Raw genomic sequence first — 19,153 nt, 5'->3', positions numbered from 1 at the left:
TAAAGAAAATATTATTACAAGCCTACCTTACACACTCTCCCCACCTCTCCAAAACAAAAAGTGACATCACTGAATTCCCCCACAAGGAATTTCACCGATTTCCTCACAGTACATTTCTCTGACCAGCTACTAGACTGCTACGCATAAAATTTGCCAAAGAAGGAGGCTAGCAATGAAAAATTAATATGAACTTTATTACACAATAGTGTCAAAACTGCCCTTTTTTTGCTATCACTATGCGGCACTGCTTCAGTTCTGGAGTGATCTGTCTCAAATTGAATCATTTCCAGTTCATCACCCATACAATGCCTCTGCAAAGTTCTGTAAAAGATCCATGAAGCTGTTTTTGACAAGCAACGTGTTTGCAGTATCCTTATGAGATGCTATGTATCACTCTACAATGGAGAGTGAACCTGGCAACACTAGGAAGAATCCTCATTTTGGCTCACAACCTCTTCTTCTGGTCATGACCTACATCGCATGACCATCAGGGAGGAAAGGGCTACAGATGGAATGGGAAACCACACCTTGATGACTTAGTTCCCATTTCCACACCTGGTATCTGCTTGTCAGTAAGAGGTGTCCTAATACTATCACTCATGAAAAAGATCCAACACTAAAGATGGCCGCACACACAATGTCCAGACAGATCAAAATCAAACATATCAGCGAGAAAGATCTGTCACATAGTTCAAATAATGCCACTGTGTTTTTTCTATGTATGTCAAGCCATGTCCTTAGAGGGTGTAGAATGTTTTTGATGCAGCAGACTTACATACAGACTACAAATTAACGTATTGTGGTGAGCAGGCAATTCATATTAATAAAGCAGATGACAGTTCTTTATTAACACCAATTACTGGTTTAATACAAGCAGTGGTACAGACAAGGAAGCCAACAATTTACAAGACTCACGCTAACAAAACACATGCATTCCCCAAATGTTACTGTCATATGGAGACCTGCAGCGGCTGGATTTACAGTGAGAAGACTTCCCCAAATGCAGTGGAACAACACATCTTTATTTTCCATGCAGCTCTTCCTACAAGAACTTCACATCTAGCATCTTTACAACACAACAGAAGAACAGAAAAAACCCTCTGACAACTGGCAGCCTTAAATACTTCCAGCTGTCACCGACTAAACCATTCTTCCACTCACAGGTAGTTTCTTAAATTCCCCCCTTCCACCATAATACACAACACATCAACCTACATATATACTTAACTACATTTAACATTCATATTAATACATATCTCCCTCTTTAATCTTACACAAACCCCCATATTATAAAACCCAAAATCCCCAGCACAACAGATTCCCCACTCTCCCTTAAGCCCTGGTCTCTCCCGGAACCTTTAAATGGTGTCTGGACCCAGGGGACATATTTGCCCAAACACCTTGGAGAAACACAAGAAGAAAGGTGAGTAACCACATCTTACAATCAGTTCTTTGCATCAATTGTTCTTACTGGTGACCTTATTCTCCCTCAATCACCATTCCTTTTCACAGACCCCACCACCTTCCTTGATGAGGAGGCACTGCGCAGGATCTGAACCAAGGCCACCAACTGACTTCAAGATCCAATCAACCAGCAAACCCCTGTATGCCACTGTTCTCCTATGCAAATCCCTGGGTAAAGTACAATGCTAAATAAAATACTATTTATTAAAATAAAGAAAGAGTGTATCACTAACATACTATCAATTACAATAAAATAGTAAGGGAATCCTCTCCCTTACAGTTACACACTCCCAACATTTACTAATAACATAAATACACAAATATACATATCAATTTACACAATTTAAAAATGCACATGATGTGTGCAAAGCTTGCTGATAACTGCATAATTAGTCCTGCTGACCAACTCAACAGTGTTATATTAAATCAGCCAACTGTGGACAGCGGGTGAGATCAGACCAAGTGAAAATATTTGCCTTGGGGGCCCTACACTGACAGTGGGTCACCATGATGAGCACTGCTCAGACACTTTTGTTTGAAACATGAGGAGACTTTGACCCCTGGCTTGAATGGAGCAGTCCTTGTGTCTGAGTGTAATCTACATCTATGCTGTGTTGAACAAAAGCATAAATGTGAATAGTCCAAGACTTAGAGCTTTCCTGATCAGGAAAGGATGTCTCTGTAATAACGTTAATGCTTAATGTTAAAGTGCCATGTTTAATGTATATGTTACAGCTATACAAAGAGAAATTAGTGGACAGTAAACCTACAAAAAATATCTGATCATAATTTATCAGCGCAAGTAGAACATCAAGTTTACAAAGATGCAAGACAGAGATCAATATCAGAGAGGAAAGAGTAGGAAGAAATGTAGGAAGGACAGGAAGCAGGACAAGCATCTGAGAAAGGTCAAAAGCAGAGCAGGAGATAAAACACACTATCTCATTCACCATCTCATTTCTGATGAATTCAAGAACTTGTGAGGGAAAGACACTCAGACCAGTGATCTTGCTATCTGAAGGACAAGATATCCAGTCCCAGGCTTGGCAGCTTTGAGGTAGGTAAAACTTGTAGCTTTTAGCCTTATTTTCTTCTATATTGAAAATCAGACTGGGCTTGCCTAAGAACAGAAGTATATGCATAGCCATCTTCGAAAGTGTAATTTGTCTGCGAGGTTTTGCATTTTAGTTAATGTTTAGTGTCTATATTATCATGTAAGCAAATTTTTTGACCATCTACAAAAAAGTACATGCACAAGGTGTCACACTAAATATCAAGAAGGTTCTTTTATAACATATTTACACCATATGGGGAATTGGATCACATCTATCTCTCTTTCACTGCATTTCACAGGTTTTCTTTGGTAAGTTGCCATTAGTTACTTGCCATTGATGTTTGTACCAGTACTATATTTATCTGGCAAATGGAAATTATGTCCCTTTAAACATGATACATGAAAGTACAGTAAGCTAGTAATATTCAGGTTTTCTTGCCATATGTATGCTGGATTTGTTCAACCGGATGGATACTTAATGTGGAAATATTGGTTAAATGAAAATAAAAATAAGCCACTAATCCTCTGAGTAGAGTGGGGCAAACATAAAGGAAAATGCCGTTATCTGCATACCAGAGTTACCAATTAGCAGTAAACTTCATTGGTTAATATGTAATCATACACATTGAAGAATGTGTAAGTCCTAGATATATTTTGTATTATTTCAAGAGACACAAATTGCATGTATTTTGTTGTTTTCAATGGAAGTATATTTGAAGTATACTATGCATGAATTTAAGATAAGAAACACCTGTTTCTCTGGATTTCTCTGACCATGTAGCAAGGTCTACTGCTTGTATGGGCATTTGTGACTGAGTTTATGGGTTACAGTTTTTATCCCAGTTGCTTATAGCTGCATACTTGTCTTTGGTGTGCAGTTCAGTGGTTAGCGAAGAATTCCCCTAAGTATGGGCCTCCTCTTGTTGATAATGTTGATACTTTATTTGCTATTCCATTAGCATAGCTATATTGGAATTATTTAGTCGTTGTATATCCTATTTTGCTCTCTTATGAGATATATGTGCACACATAGGTAAAAGAGCAAAGCTTGGCATTAAAACACATAGCCATTATTCCAGCAGCACTGGAGCAGTTTTTGATGTTAAAGGCCCTGTTCAAATGGCTCAACCGTGATCTGGTTTCCATTCATTGGACTGGAAAAGTGATCTTCCAAACAGGCAGAGACTAATTTGAAGAGTTGCATGTCATCTTATTCTCAATGTTCTTCCTGACGTTTAAATGTCTAGGTAATAGAGATGCTCTCACCAGGGTTTTTGTATCACCAATTAATGATAACAGGAATCAAAATCGTCCAATACCAATCACTGACCACAGAGTAAAATCACACTTACTTCCACAAAAACACAGGTCAGAATTTGGCGCTTGGGCTGGTGACAGACCAAGGCTTTTCCAAGAAACGACTTTAATTTTCTTTGAGAAATATAAGCATCTCTCCATTTTTCGGAGAAGGTGTGTTCCTCTTCTCATCCAAAATTTGCGCAACTGTACTGAGCAGCCACTCTCTCCACATTCATACATGGAGCACAAGGATATTCTTGCGCTCGTGTGCTCACATTTCTTGTACTCCTCTAGGTGAAGACGCAAATGTCTAATGAATTTTGTGGTGTTCTGTCATCTTTAACAGCTATCTTATAAAACTGCCAGACCATATTGTACGCCATCTGCAAAGTCGATAGTTGAGGTTGGTCAAATTCAAGGCCATCGACTAAGTAAAACCGGCTGATTTAATTCCATTGCTTGCCGATCATAGCATATCTAGTAGCATCTACAAAAGTGCTGAATGCTTCATTACGAATTTGGATATAAATTTGTAATATTAACAGAACTGAAAAAATATTTACCTTAAGGCATATTTATGTATTATAACAAAAGTTGATGATGTTTTCATCTGCATATCTTTCTTACAGATCCCTGGTGGGTGACCTCTGACTATGGAAAGCCTCCTACTATCTGTGTACATTCTCACCTTCCTTATTGGCCTACCTACTAACATCCTATCCCTGTGCATCTTTTGCATTAAAGTACACAACAAGCCCATGCCCACTGACATCCTGCTACTAAATTTAACTGTGTCAGACTTGCTCTTCCTTTTAGTTTTGCCACTGAAGATGTATGAGGTAGCCTCACATATGAAGTGGTCCCTGCCCTATTCCCTGTGCCCAGTCACTTACTTTGTGTTTTTTTCCACCATCTACACAAGCTCTCTCCTGCTCATGGCTGTCAGCGTGGACCGTTACTTGGGTGTAGCCTTCCCGGTGAGGTACAGACTGTTGAAAAAGCCACTGTATGCTGCAGTTGCCTGTGTAGGGATCTGGGTCATCAGCTCTGCCCACTGTAGCATTGTATTCATCGTAGAACATCTTTCTTTGGGGAATGAAACCTTGGACACCACTGTCTGTTATGAGAACTTCACAGAGGAGCAGCTGAACATCCTGCTTCCTGTACGCCTGGAGTTTTTTGTAGTGATGTTCCTGGCTCCTCTTCTCATATGCACGTTTTGCTACTTGAGCTGTATCCGCATCCTCTCTGCTCAGTCCCGGATCTGTCACAAAAAGAAGAAGAAAGCTATTGGCATGGCTTCGGGGACCCTCCTGGTTTTCGTGATCTGCTTCCTCCCATATAATTCTTCCCATGTTTTTGGCTACGTGAACGGGAAAAGCCCACCCTGGAGGGACTACACATTGCTCCTCAGCACATTTAACACATGCTTAGACCCAATCATATTCTATTTTTCCTCCTCTACTTTTCAGGAAATGGTCAAGTATTTTATTCTCAAGATTGCAGGATTGAGAAGCCTCATTCTCAGATCAGGAAGGCTGTCAACCATGACAACCAACACTGAAAACATCCATCAGGAAAACTGAATTAAAGTGGAAATCAGAAATATTTGCACTTATCTTTTAAAGCTGTATATCTGTATGTCTTTTTTTGCTTTGTCTTTGAAACTTATATATGCAATAGTGAACTTTGTATCAAATAAATACTCCATTTCTCCCTATGTGGTCTTGTGTTTTGTTTAACTGATGCTAAAATATTCACTGTGGCTGATCGAGTTTCCTCTCACAGTCTGAAGACGTGGTTTATCTCAACTGGTCATCTCAAACTGCTTTTACTATTTACCAGAATTATAGTTCTCGAGATCCGGTCTTTGTCTTGAGACCGCTCGACCTAATCTCGGATTCATCTCGGTCTTGAGCCCATTTTGACGTGGTCTTAGCCATAAGTCTCGAAATATTACAAAACATATTATTTGAATCGATATGCAAATATACTTATTTCACCTCACTAAGCAGAAATTAATTTTCCTGTGCTTTTCTCTTGTACCTGCGCTTAGAATGTACTACATCTCCCAATTTCAGAGAGCGCAAGGACTGCTGGAAAGAGAGCAAGCGGGCCCTTTAAAAATTAACGTGAAACATGCCGGGAAGAACTTTTCCAAGAACCTTGGAAATCGAACACCCCTTAACTCGACCAAGTCGAGAAAAATCTAGTCATAGCTCGACCGAAAACCAAAACACGGCAAAACAAAACAGACCTGCTAAAACTTGTACTGATCGAGACGTGTGTCTGATGGGTTGAAAAGAAGGCAAACGGACCTACTGGGATGCTGGTGCCTATGGATCGCTCTCAGTATCGCGGTACCTCTCGACCGAGTTCGATGTGCGACAGCTGTGTTCGGTGTGAATTTTTGTGTGCTTTATCTACAGTACATTTAGTGATACAGTAATCATGTTCCCCAAGAAAGTGAGCACTGATATTAGTATACAAAAGCGGAAAGCAGTGACAGTATCTGTAGAAAATTATAGTGAGATTTGAAGGCGTGTCTGTTCTCGCTTCGGAGTATGGAATTGTCATTTATTTGTTTATTGTTATTGTGTGTGCGCTTTTTCATGTATGCATTAATTTTGTATTGATTGTTAATGCTTTTTGTCATTGTATTGATAGATAAGTTTAAACAGGCAATCATTTGGGGGTCTGGAATGAATTAAATTCATTTGCATTATTTCTTATGGGGAAATTCAACTTGGAATGCGACCAAATCGCAACTTGACCAGCATTATGGAACGAATGAAGTTTGTGTTCCAAGGTACCACTGTATTCACCTGAATTTAAAAAAATCAGCAGTTGAAAATTTCTGAGAGCCAAGTGTAACTCAGTTTGAATGAGTTATTAATGGTGTGTGTGTGTGTGTGAGAGAGAGAGAGAGAGAGAGAGAGAGAGAGAGCACGAGCGAGCGAGCATTCAGTATCGGCATGATAGAGGATGCCCGAGTAAAGATCCATCCATCCATTATCTTCCGCTGGATCCGAGGTTGGGTCGTGGGGGCAGCATTCTCAGCAGGGAAACCCAGACTTCCCTCTCCCCGGCCACTTTATCCAGCTCCTCCGAGGGAATCCCGAGGCATTCCCAGGCCAGCCGAGAAACATAGTCCCTCCAGTGTGTCCTGGGTCTTCCCTGGGGCCTTCTCCCAGAAGGACATGCCTGGGACATCTCACCATGGAGGCGTCTAGGAGGCATCCTAATCAGATGCCCGAACCACCTCATCTGGCTCCACTCAATGCGGAGGAGTAGCGGTTCTACACTGAGTCCCTCCCGAATGACTCAGCTCCTCACCCTATCTCTAAGGGAGAGCCCAGCCACCCTGCGAAGAAAACTCATTTCGGCCGCTTGCATTCGTGATCTCGTTCTTTCGGTCACTACCCATAGCTCATGACCATAGGTGAGGGTAGGAACGTAGATCGACTGGTAAATCAGGAGCTTTGCCTTTTGGCTCAGCTCCTTCTTTAACATTGCATACCGATGCAGCGCCCGCATCACTGCTGACGCTGTACCGATCCGCCTGTCAATCTCCCGTTCCATCCTTCCCTCACTCGTGAACAAGACCCCGAGATACTTAAACTCCTCCACTTGGGGAAGGACCCCCTCCCCGACCCAGAGAGCACTCCACCCTTTTCCGGCTGAGGACCATGGTCTCGGATTTGGAGGTGCTGATTTTCATCCCAGCCGCTTCACACTCGGCTGCAAACTGCTCCAGTGAGAGCCGAAGGTCATGGTCCGATGAGGCCAACAGAACCACATCGTCTGCAAAAAGCAGAGACCTAATCCTGAGGTCACCAAACCGGACACCCTCAACGTCCTGGCTGCGCCTAGAAATTCTGTCCATAAAAGTTATGAACAGAATCAGTGACAAAGGGCAGCCCTGGTGGAGTCCAACCCTCACCGGGAATGAGTCCGACTTACTGCCGACAATGCAGACCAAGCTCTGGCACCGGTCGTACAGGGACCAAACAGCCCTTATAAGGCAGCCCGGCACCCCATACTCCCGGAGCACTCCCCACAGGACTCCCCGAGGGACGCGGCCGAATGCCTTCTCCAAGTCCACAAAACACATGTACACTGGTTGGACTCCCACGCACCCTCCAGGATCCTGCTGAGAGTATAGAGCTGGTCCACTGTTCCAAGGCCAGGGCGAAAACCACACTGCTCCTCCTGAATCCGAGGTTCGACTATCCGACGGACCCTCCTCTCCAGCACCCCCGAATAGTCCTTACCAGGGAGGCTGAGTAGTGTGATCCCCCTATAGTTGGAACACACCCTCCGATCCCCCTTCTTGAAGAGGGGGACCACCACCCCGGTCTGCCGGTAATGTCTATGACTCAAGAGGCACCGCCCCCGATGTCCACGCAATGCCGCAGATGCGTGTCAACCAAGACATCCCTGCAACATCCAGAGCTTTGAGGAACTCCAGGCGGATCTCATCCAACCCCACCGAGGAACTTTTTAACCACCTCAGCGACCTCTTCCCCAGAGATAGGTGAGTCCACCCCCAAGTCCTCAGACTCTGCTTCCTCATTGGAAGGCATGTCGGTGGGATTGAGGAGGTCTTCGAAGTATTCCTTCCACAGACCCACAATGTCCCAAGCTGAGGTCAGCAGCGCACCATCCCCACTGTAAACCATGTTGATGCTGCACTGCTTTCCTGCCCTGAGATGCCGGATGGGGCTCTGGCATAGGGCTGGGGGTTGTATCTAACTACAGTTGTTTAATTGGCGGGTTAAAGTGCCGTAGCTTAAACGTTTGTATGACAAATTAGTATAAATCTTTAAACCAATAAGATTAAAGGAATAAAACAATTTAGTTGTATTTTGTTAGTTTTATTTTAAATAAGATGCAACCAGTTTATTATCAATTTAATAGCTGTTGGAACTAGTGAGCGGTATTTAGCAGCATACATCAAAAACATCTTCAAGACTCCAAAGTATTCAAGCATTTTTCATAAATCAAGACATCGCAAGGAGGGTGTTCAATTAGCAGGCAACCTAGATATCAAATTTTCTTAGCCCTCTGTAGTTGCGATACGCTTCACGCCAGTGGAAAATAGGATCCTAGATCTTCATCTTAATTCATAATTATATTTTTTGTCAACATTATTTGGGCTAGACAAGTAGTTATAACAGACTATAACTACACCACAACCACTCTGAGGAACTTTTTCTTCGATAATTGTTTTACAAGCATCAGAAAACTGGCTTATAATGGGGACTTTCATTGACATATGTAGCTATACGGCTTTTGGACTGCCATGCTCAAAACCTAGAGCATTCCAAAGTTGGAGTCAACAAGGTGCTGATTGGCTGTCCTATTAGTTTGTGTTACCCCAAATATTAACTGTATTGTAATCCCAGGAAATAGATTCACTATGTGAATCGGTAGTGTTGCTGTTCATTTATTGCACTGTGTTAATCAGGTTTTGGATGTTTGTGTTCTCTGTCTGTTCAATAAAAGCTTTTCATAGCACCTGCACTTGTGTCTGACTGAGTGTTTATGGGGTTAGGTACCCCAGTCATGGTGGGGTGACCCTATATGCCCTTGATTGCTGCCACTATTATGCTGTAGCAAAGTCAGTAGACAAGGTGTGTTACATAAATGTATGTTGTTTATTTTTCCAATTTTTTTCTTGACCTCATTGATTTGGAGTGATTACATATTTGGTTACAACAAATGCAAAATACGCAAAATTTCATATTGAAGTGAAATAAAACTATAACAAAGTACCATGTCACATTATAGCAGTATAATCATTTTTTGCTGCAAAGGGTAGCATGATCTATCAATTTAACATGCAGTAAAATATATAATTGATATATAAGTTTAAATGTTAGTATTATTAGCGGCATGGACTGAAAGTTTAGAAGGCATTAATAATAATGCAATTAACTGCATAGTCCAAACAAGCGTATACGCTACAGTGTAAGGTGTAATGTATTATTCCAAACCAGCACTATAAACATACACATTTACCCTATTAAGTATTGACTTGTTACCAATTAGGCAAACGTCCTGGTCAGTCAGTTCCCTTGGGGCCCCTGTTCTGCTGTGTATGAATGTATAAGTGTATGTAAAAAATATGACAAATTGACTCCTGTATTGGTTAACGGAGTGTTTCATGATCAATTCAAACATACTATGTATCCAATGTCAGTCAGTTGAAGTACATTAAGGTGAGGCTAGAGTATTCTGATTGTCCGTCACACTCTTGCAGGAGTGCAAGTATATGCACTGTGGCTTAGGATTGCGACTTCTTCCATTACTCATTTTAATTGAACCAATTATTGATTCTCCTACTAGGCGTGTTGACAAGTCAGATGTCAATCTGGTCGAATGATAAACTGTTTGTATATACTAATATATTTCTGTATACTGTTATGTTAAATAATTACATAATTATTTACATGCATTTTGGATTGTAATAAATGTATATTAAATGTGAAAAAATTAATCTTATTGCATGTTTAGCTTTCTGAACACTGCAATATTGCATTTGGACAGGTAATGGCGTGTGACTCAATACAGCCCTCCAGAGTGCATAGTGAAAAATGCAATTAAAAGCATTTAAATTAGTGGCAGAATGCTTTTAAGGAACATTTACATGCAACACATGCTTGTATTTTGGTGTTTCTGTGCCCAAAGTGCATATCTAGTCTAAGTGCATGTAAACCACAGACTTAAGTTGATGGGCAAATAAGCTTAAGTGAAAAAAGGCATGCAGCTCTGAGTTTTTTTTGACACATTTACGCACATGGAAGAATTTACCCTCTAGTGAATACAGTAATATATAGAGAAACGAAATGCATGTGAACATTTTAAAATGTTATCACGTCACTTAACCACAGCACATCATGCCTTTAATTATACTTTAGATTTTTATATAAAACAACAGGCAGAACAGCTTTCATTAATTCAGATAATCTCAACATATATGGCTGTTTCAGTGTCACTGCTGGGGCTTTGCATCTCACGTAGGGCCCTGTTTGGAAAGTCCACCTGCCTCCTCCGCTGGTGTCTCTGTGGGGATGCAACACTCTTCTCAGCACTTACTCTGGTAACACAGTTGATGCTGTGTCCAGGCTAACATAACAAGCAAGGCCATGATGTGAGGCCCCAAATAAGTTGGCTCAACCTGAGCCTCACACCTCCTAAGAGATGGAGGTAAGGAGCAAGCACCACATGAAAAACCACCTCAGGGATGAGAAGCTGAGTGCAGCAATGCAGTAGGTGATACCTCAGCCCCACACTAGTCCAAATGGAGCAGTGGGAGTCCATTGGCTGGAGTGCAAATCCTGCCACCAACGCCCAAATTTTCCCTGTAAGTTGGAGGACCTTGCTTGCAGAGCTGCATTCAGATTAACGTCATACCCAGGACAAAGCAATTGCAGGTAAGGGCCTTACTCAAGGCTTTAATGGAGTAGGATTATTCCTGGCATTCACAGGACTTGAACCAGCAACCTTCCAATTGCTGGCACAGATCCCTAGCCTCAGAGCCACCACTCCGCCCTTACACAAACACAGGCCTATTAATATGTATATGATTATTAGTAGTAGCATGGACTGAAAGTTTAGAATGCATTCCTGGTAAAATAATAATGGTAATGGTAAAATTAACCACATAGTCTAAACAAGCATATATGCTACAGTGTAGGCTGTGATGTATTATTCCAAACCTCTTGCTGGTCAGTGGCATTCCCCAGCATGTTGTGGACATAAAAAACCACACTGAAGGCAAGCCCATATCCCTCCTCAGCATAGCTACTAGCGGATTGTCTTGTGCCAAAATGGAAGTGTTGTATCCATCCAAGGAACTGCTCTCATCCACACTGCAGATCATAGTGTCTTTGTAATGTCTATGACTTACAGAACATATATCTGCTCAGTGTGTTACCTGTTTGTTCTGAATGAAGATTGGAGTGCAGTTCTGGTAAACAAGCTGGTAGCTGCCATTGGTGTAGATGTGGGTGACCTCGGTACAGTTAATGTACAGTGAGGTGTGCTCATGGTAAAGCCCCAGGCTTGTCTGGTGCACAGCAGGATGTCCATAGTTTAGGATGTGCCTGTGCATATAAATGATTGGTTAGCTGATGCCAGTGAATATTCGTTCTGTGACTTGTGTGCTTTTATCCAGCACCTATGATTTAAATAACTTTCTCAAATTTAAAATGACTTGACTATATGTCCCTTTTCAAAAAACGTCACTCAGATCTTTTCCCCTGCCCATTTCATTCAACATTTTGACTATGAGCACCAAATGTTAGCTTCATATTTAATATATCCCAGACCTTGACACACCAACTTCCATCCATCCATCCATCCATCCATCCATCCATCCATCCATCCATCCAACCATCATCTCCCGCTTGATCCGAGGTCGGGTCGCGGGGACAGCACTCTCAGCAGGGAAACCCAGACTTCCCTCTCCCCGGCCACTTCATCCAGCCCCTCCAAGGGAATCCTGAGGCACTCCCAGGCCAGCCGAGAGACATAGTCCCTCCAGCGTGTCTTGGGTTTTCCCTGGGGCCTCCTCCCAGTGGGGCATGCCCGGGACACCTCCCTGGACGCCTCACCAGGGAGGCGTCCAGAAGGCATCCTAATCAGATGCCCAAGCCACCTCATCTGGCTCCACTCAATGCGGAGGAGCAGCGGTTCTACTCTGAGTCCCTCCCAAATGACTCAGCTCCTCACCCTATCTCTAAGGGAGAGCCCAGCTACCCTGCGGAGGAAACTCATTTCGGCTGCTTCCACTCATGATCTCATTCTTTCGGTCACTACCCATAGATCATGACCATAGGTGAGGGTAGAAACGTAGATTGACTGGTAAATCGAGAACTTTGCCTTTTGGCTCAGCTTTCTCTTCACCATGATGGATCGATAGAGCGCCCGCATCACTGATGATGCCGCACCAATCCGCTTGTCGATCTCCAGTTCCATCATTCCCTTACTCGTGAACAAGACCCCAAGATACTTAAACTCCTCCACTTAGGGGAGGACTCCATCCCCGACCAGGAGAAAGCATTCTACCCTTTTTCATCTGAGGACCATGGTCTCAGATTTGGAGGCGCTGAGTCTTATCCCAGTCGCTTCACACTCGGCTGCGAACTGTCCCAGTGAGAGCTGAAGGTCACGGTCCGATGAAGCCAACAGAACCACATCATCTGCAAAAACCTAATCCTGAGGTCACCAAAAATGGACACCCTCAACGCCCTGGCTGCGCCTAGAAATTCTGTCCATAAAAACTATGAACAGAATCGGTGATAAAGGGCGGCCCTGGTGGAGTCCAACCCTCACCGGAAACGAGTCCGACTTATTGCCACCCATGTCGACCAGGCTCTGGCACCGGTCATATAGGGACCGAACCGCCCTTAAAATGAAGCCCAGCACCCCATACTCCCGGAGCAACCCCCAGAGGACTCCCCGAGGGACACGGTCGAATGCCTTCTCCAAGTGCACAAAACACATGTAGACTGGTTGGGCAAACTCCCATGAACCCTCCAAAACCCTGCGGAGAGTATAGAACTGGTCCACTGTTCCACGGCCAGGGCGAAAACCACACTGCTCCTCCTGAATCCAAGGTTCGACAATCCGGCGGACCCTCCTCTCCAGAATCCCCAAATGGACCTTACCAGGGAGGCTGAGGAGTGTGATCCCCCTATAGTTAGAGCACACCCTCCAGTCCCTCTTCTTAAAGAGGGGGACCACCACCCCAGTCTTCCAGTCCAGAGGCACTGCCCCCGATGTCCACGCGATGCTGCAGATGCATGTCAACCAGGACAGTCCCAGAGTATCCAGAGTCTTAAGGAACTCAGGGCAGATCTCATGAACCTCCGGGGCCTGGCCACTGAGGAGCTTTTTAACCACCTCAGCGACCTCCGCCCCAGAAATAGGGGAGTCCACACCCAAGTCCCCATACTCTGCTTCCACGTTGGAAGGTGTGTCAGTGGGATTGAGGAGATCTTCGAAGTACTCCCTTCCCCGACCCAAAACATCCCAAGTTGAGGTCAGCAGCACCCATCCCCACCATAAACAGTGTCGATGTTGCACCGCACCACCCTGAGCCGCCGGATGGTGGACCCGAATCTCCTCAAAGCCGTCTGGAAGTCAAGTTTTTTGCTTCAGCAACCACTGAAGCTGCATCCCACTTGGCCTGCCGGTAGCCGCCAGCTGCCTTCTTCAGCTTGACGGCATCCCTCACCACCGGTGTCCACCAGCGGGTTCAGGGATTGATAGGTACCGACCACCTTACGGCCACAGCTCCGGTCAGCTGCCTCCACAATGGAAGCACGGAGCATGGCCCATTCGGACTCAATGTCCCACGCCTCCCCCAGGATATGGGAGAAGTTCTGCCGGAGGTAGGAGTTGAAACTCCTCCTGACAGGGGATTCTGGCAGACATTCCCAGCAGACCCTCACTATACGCTTAGGCCTGCCAGGCCTGGCCGCCTTCCTCCCCCACCACCGGAGCCAACCCACCACCAGGTAGTGATCAGCTGACAGCTTCGCCCCTCTCTTCACCCGAGTGTCCAAGACATGTGGCCGCAAGTCCGATGACACGACTACAAAGTCAATCATTGAGCTGCGGCTTAGGGTGTCCTGGTGCCAAGTGCACATATGGACACCCTTATGCCTGAACATGGTGTTCATTATGGACAATCCATGACGAGCACAGAAGTCCAATAACAAAGCATCACTTGGGTTCAGATCGGGGGGGGGTGTTCCTCCCAATCACGCCACTCCAGGTCTCACTGTCATTACTCATGTGAGCATTGAAGTCCTCCAGCAGAAAAAGAGAGTCCCCAGGAGGAGTGCTCTCCAACACCCCTTCCAAGAACTCCAGAAAAGGTGGGTATTATGCTGCCGTTTGGCGCATAAGCACAAACAACAGTCAGGACCTGTTCCCCTACCCGAAGGCGAAGGGAGGCTACCCTCTTGTCCACTGCAGTAAACCCCAATGTACAGGCGCCCAGCCAGGGGGCAATAAGTATGCCCACCCCCGCTCAGTGCCTCTCCCAGCTAGCAACTCCAGAGTGGAAAAGGGTCCAACCCCCCTCAAGTAGACTGGTTCCAGAGCCCAAGCCCTGCGTCGAGGTGAGCCCGACTATATCTAGCCGGAACTTCCCAATCTCGCGCACCAGCTCAGGCTCCTTCCCCATCAGAGAGGTGACATTCCATGTTCCTTGAGCTAGCTTCTGCAGCCGAGGATCGGACTGCCAAGGTCCCCACCTTCGGCTACTGCCCAACACTGCACCCGACCCCTATGGCCCCTCCTATAGGTGGTGAGCCCACTGAAGGTAGGTAGTATAGGTGGGGGGCCCACGTGCCTTGTTCGGGCTGTGCCTGACCAGGCCCCATGGGTGTAGGCCAGGCCACCAGGTGTGTGCCTTCGAGCCCCACGCCCAGGCCTGGCTCCAGGGGGGGTCCCGGTGACCAATGTCTGGGCAAGGGAAATCGTGGAGCCAATATCTTTTTCTTCATTAGGGGTTTTGTTAGCCACACTTCATCTGATTCCTCTCCCAGGACCTGTTTGCCTTGGGTGACCCTACCAGGGGCATAAAGCCCCAGGCAACTTAGCTCCTGGGATCACTGGAAGACGCAAACCCCTCCACCACGATAAGGTGTCAGCTCCAGGAGAGGCACCAACTTTTATTATTATTATTATTATTATTATTATTGTGATGCAGAGGAACTAAACTGGTGATATTTAAAGTAGTGACAAGGTCTACAATTTACAGGACACATACCTTTTTGTCCTTCTGGAATAATGGAGAAGTAGGAGGAAAAGAAGGATGAGTAGGAACAAAGAGAGGAAGATGCTTGCCACAAAAATCACTTTCCACAGCAGTGATTCTGTCAGCAAATAAACATGATAATAGGTTTACTGTAACACATGCAAATGAATGGTAATACCTTTGTGCTGTCACATTAGGGTTAATGACACAATGTACATATCAAAAGATGTATTGGAACATTGAGTAATACATCACTATCAGAGAACTGTATGTACAGTAAATATGACAATTACTGCGAATAAACAGATTGCATTCTATAAACCAACTGACGGACGTTGAGTTAATGGTTTTTTATACTCACCTTCGCTCCTATTCATTAGCATGGCGGAGTCATTCCCCAGCATGTTGTGGGCATAACAAACCACACTTAGGGGCAAACCCATATCCCTCCTCAGCACAGCTACTAGTGGGTTGTCCTGTGCTAAAACGGAAGTGTTGTATCCATCCAGGGAGTTGCTCCCGTCCACACTCCAGGTCACAGCAGATCTGGGGTTGGAGTCCACCACACACTGACACAGGAGCCCCCCCATAGCCCAGCTGCAGGAGGAGCTTTGGGAGATCACCGGCTGGCCTACGAAACAAGGATGTGAGCTATCAATAAGATAACCAGGCTGGTAAGACAGTAATGGTCGAAGGTGAAGAAATAGATTAATGGGAACATATTACAGGTACAGGTTTAATACTTAGAAGATAAAAATGGTAAAAAGTATTAAACCTGTACCTATAATATTAAACACAAAAAACTAGGTAAAATAACACTATACTATACTAATATTTTCTTATGGAAATCAATTAGCTCATTGAAAAATTTATCATTTTAAATAAGTGTATTCAGAACAAGCTCATAATGTGTGAGTTACTATACTAGGTTGTTAAGAACATGACCGTGATAGACACACGTTGAACATCGATGGTGACTGGGGTAGACTTTGCCCATCCGATTTGATTCTTAGCAGTACAGTGGAATCTCTTTTCTCGCGTCACATTGTAGACCCGGACCGTTTGCAGGCGCTGGTGCAAATCGATGGTAAGTCCTTGATGAGTGTAAAACCACTGGTATTCTGTAACGGGGGGGTCTGCTTTACAGGAACAGGAGAGAAATGCGCTCCCCCCTTCTTGGACTGCCTGGCTAAGGACTTGAATGGCAATGTCTCTTGGGGGAACTGGTGGAGAATGGTCAACAATGTAAGAAAAAGTTTAGTTAAAGCAAAAACCTTAAAGGCTGGGAAAAACACTTTTTAAAATGTACTTTTTATAAAGGCAATAACTGCTTTGCCTGTGCTATTACGCAACAGGAAAAGAATAAACGAGAAACTTACATCTGATGTGCAGATTCCTGGTTGTAAATGCTTTTTGCCCGTCTGTGAGTGTGGTGAGGCATTTGATCCAAGGCGGAGTTGTGTGGGAGGCATTAAAAGAGAGGGAGCTGAGGAGGACCTGAAGCTGCCCATGGACCTGAGGCAGCAGCCTCTGCTCCTGATGCCAGTGGCTGGCCCCTCTCTCCCAGCTCCAATGAACCTGCAGAGGCTGATCAGGGCAGCTGTTACTGACTGTGCAGTTCAGAGTGACTAGCTGCCCCTCAATGATAGTGCCAGGGTCACTGATCTCAGGTTTTGGAGGGGTGCCTAGATGTAAATAAACAGCATAGCTAAATTCCTTTTGCTAGTTCAGTAATCACACTTCAGTTTAATTCACAAAGAGTAAAATAAGCAGGTAAGTCCTCCTGAGGTTCACGTCCATGCTGATGTAGCCTTAGCTTACGTATCAGCTGGAATTTCCTTCAGGAGGATGATGGTCCAGTTAAGATTAGAGGGCTGTGTTGTCATTGTGCTATAGTACAATGAAATTCTGTAACTTGACTGGACTTCTGACTTTACTGAAACAGTCAGAACTGAATCTTGTGAATTGTCATCCTTATTCAGATTTTTTTCTCAAGCCTTAATCTGCCTTGTGCTTTGAAGAAAGGTACCTTAATCACCCAGAAGCCCTTCTGAAAATGCTTTGAAAAGAAGCTCCTCACCTGACACAGTGATTAAGATGGCCTTGGAGACCGTCCATTTGCTTGCTCCTATCTCCTTCAGCTCCATCTCATAGCGGCCTCCATCACTCATGCTCAATTTGTCAATCTGCAGAGAGCAGTCCCCCTGGTTGGGGTCTCCCACCAGCACTGTTCTTCCCCTGAAATGTCTGTGCACTTCAGTGGTGTCATCACTACTGAAAGCTGTCCTTTTGCCAAATAAAATGCGGTATCTTAAGTGGACGTGGTATTTAACGGGCTGTCTGTCAGTGTGCCTGGGACTGGTGGGAATGGTGAAGTGGCAGGGAATAACCACACATGAGCCCAATACTGCAGGCACTATTTCTGGGATCAGGATGGAAATACGGGCAGGGCAGCCTTCTTTTAAAAAACCTGTCAGGACAGAATGGAGTTTCATGTCATTCTGCAGAGAATCAACCAATTAAACAACGATTCAAATATAAAATACACTTCTGTAATGCAGATGTGTTGAAGGGAGAATGTGCAGACTGAGAATATACTAGGGATAAAATCAAATGCAATTCTAGAGGTGTGAATGATGGATGCACCATTTTCTGTAGTCTGCCCAGCTATTTTTGTGATAAGGGATGTTTCACAAGTGAGTTAAATTAAGAAAAGAGGAAATGTGGAAACACAGTGCTTGTCTTTTCATGTTTATTGTCCCAATGTAATTGTCTGTAAATTACAGATGCATTATTTCACAGCATAGTAATCAAATACCTGATTCCTTTAAAATAGTGTACATATCTGATGTCCTGTTAGGCACACACACAATTTCCATGATGAAATGTCATACAGTAGCTTAATTTCAAATTTCTATTTGATTTTCAGTATAATCCTCAAGTTAATTTACAACAAAATGAAGCATACTGGTAAAATATAACACAATTAATAAATTAATTAAATTAAATTAAACATTTTAAAAGCTTACTTTGTCTTTCAAAGTAAAATAATACAACAGGTTCTGGAAAGAAACTATATTTATATAAGCCATAACAAAAGCTTATTTATATAACTGCTTCTACAATCAAGACAAATATTCAGATTTGTAATGCCAATAAATTATACCTTAATTACCTTTAAATATTAAAAAAGATAATAAACTGACTCACCAAATACCATACATAAGGAGAGAATTCTATGAAGACCCATGACCGTGAAAGTACCAGAGAGTAACAAAAGCAGCTGATCCTGAACTAAACAAGCAAGTCTGAGGAAATGGGAAGATTATAAAAAAAAGTTTGGGGAAGTTGGATTTTGCTGTCTTAGTTTCCTAAACCTTTATTCATTTTTTCAACATTGTCATTGTTGTAGATTATCTAACATTTTTCCTATTCAAGACTAATGTCAGATTAACTTTTCTAAAGCAGTTTTAATGTGCATTAATACACTGAATTGCATTAATATTAGGAATATTAAAATAATTTATCTTTAAATACTTTAATTTAACTTTGGCAAA

General features: G+C 43.7%; 2 protein-coding genes across 4 annotated transcripts; one reads left to right on the top strand and one right to left on the bottom strand.

The window, feature by feature from the left end:
• Positions 1-963: 963 nt before the first annotated feature.
• LOC125727098 (free fatty acid receptor 3-like) lies at positions 964-5,404 on the top strand. Of its 2 annotated transcripts, XM_049003778.1 has the most exons (4): positions 964-1,163; positions 1,310-1,423; positions 1,513-1,604; positions 4,447-5,404. In XM_049003778.1, the coding sequence occupies exon 4, from the start codon at positions 4,471-4,473 to the stop codon at positions 5,401-5,403; it is 933 nt and encodes a 310-aa protein (XP_048859735.1). In that variant the 5' UTR covers positions 964-1,163; positions 1,310-1,423; positions 1,513-1,604; positions 4,447-4,470; the 3' UTR covers position 5,404. The 2 variants fall into 2 exon arrangements, with proteins under 2 accessions (XP_048859735.1, XP_048859736.1); XM_049003779.1 differs by lacking the exons at positions 964-1,163; positions 1,310-1,423; positions 1,513-1,604 and adding an exon at positions 2,702-2,827.
• Positions 5,405-9,458: 4,054 nt separating this feature from the next.
• Positions 9,459-18,992, bottom strand: LOC125727108 (sialoadhesin-like). Of its 2 annotated transcripts, XM_049003804.1 has the most exons (8): positions 18,807-18,984; positions 17,677-18,066; positions 16,976-17,281; positions 16,556-16,819; positions 15,958-16,227; positions 15,609-15,714; positions 11,760-11,928; positions 9,459-10,885 (listed from the first exon to the last, which is right to left on the bottom strand). In XM_049003804.1, the coding sequence occupies exons 1-8, from the start codon at positions 18,844-18,846 to the stop codon at positions 10,781-10,783; spliced, it is 1,650 nt and encodes a 549-aa protein (XP_048859761.1). In that variant the 5' UTR covers positions 18,847-18,984; the 3' UTR covers positions 9,459-10,780. The 2 variants fall into 2 exon arrangements, with proteins under 2 accessions (XP_048859761.1, XP_048859762.1); XM_049003805.1 differs by lacking the exon at positions 11,760-11,928 and having other exon boundaries at positions 18,807-18,992.
• Positions 18,993-19,153: the final 161 nt, after the last annotated feature.

Source organism: Brienomyrus brachyistius, unplaced genomic scaffold (assembly GCF_023856365.1).
Source record: "Brienomyrus brachyistius isolate T26 unplaced genomic scaffold, BBRACH_0.4 scaffold86, whole genome shotgun sequence".
Lineage (NCBI taxonomy): Eukaryota > Metazoa > Chordata > Actinopteri > Osteoglossiformes > Mormyridae > Brienomyrus > Brienomyrus brachyistius.
Note: the sequence above shows the minus strand (reverse complement) of the source record. Positions and strands in the feature narration are given on the sequence as shown.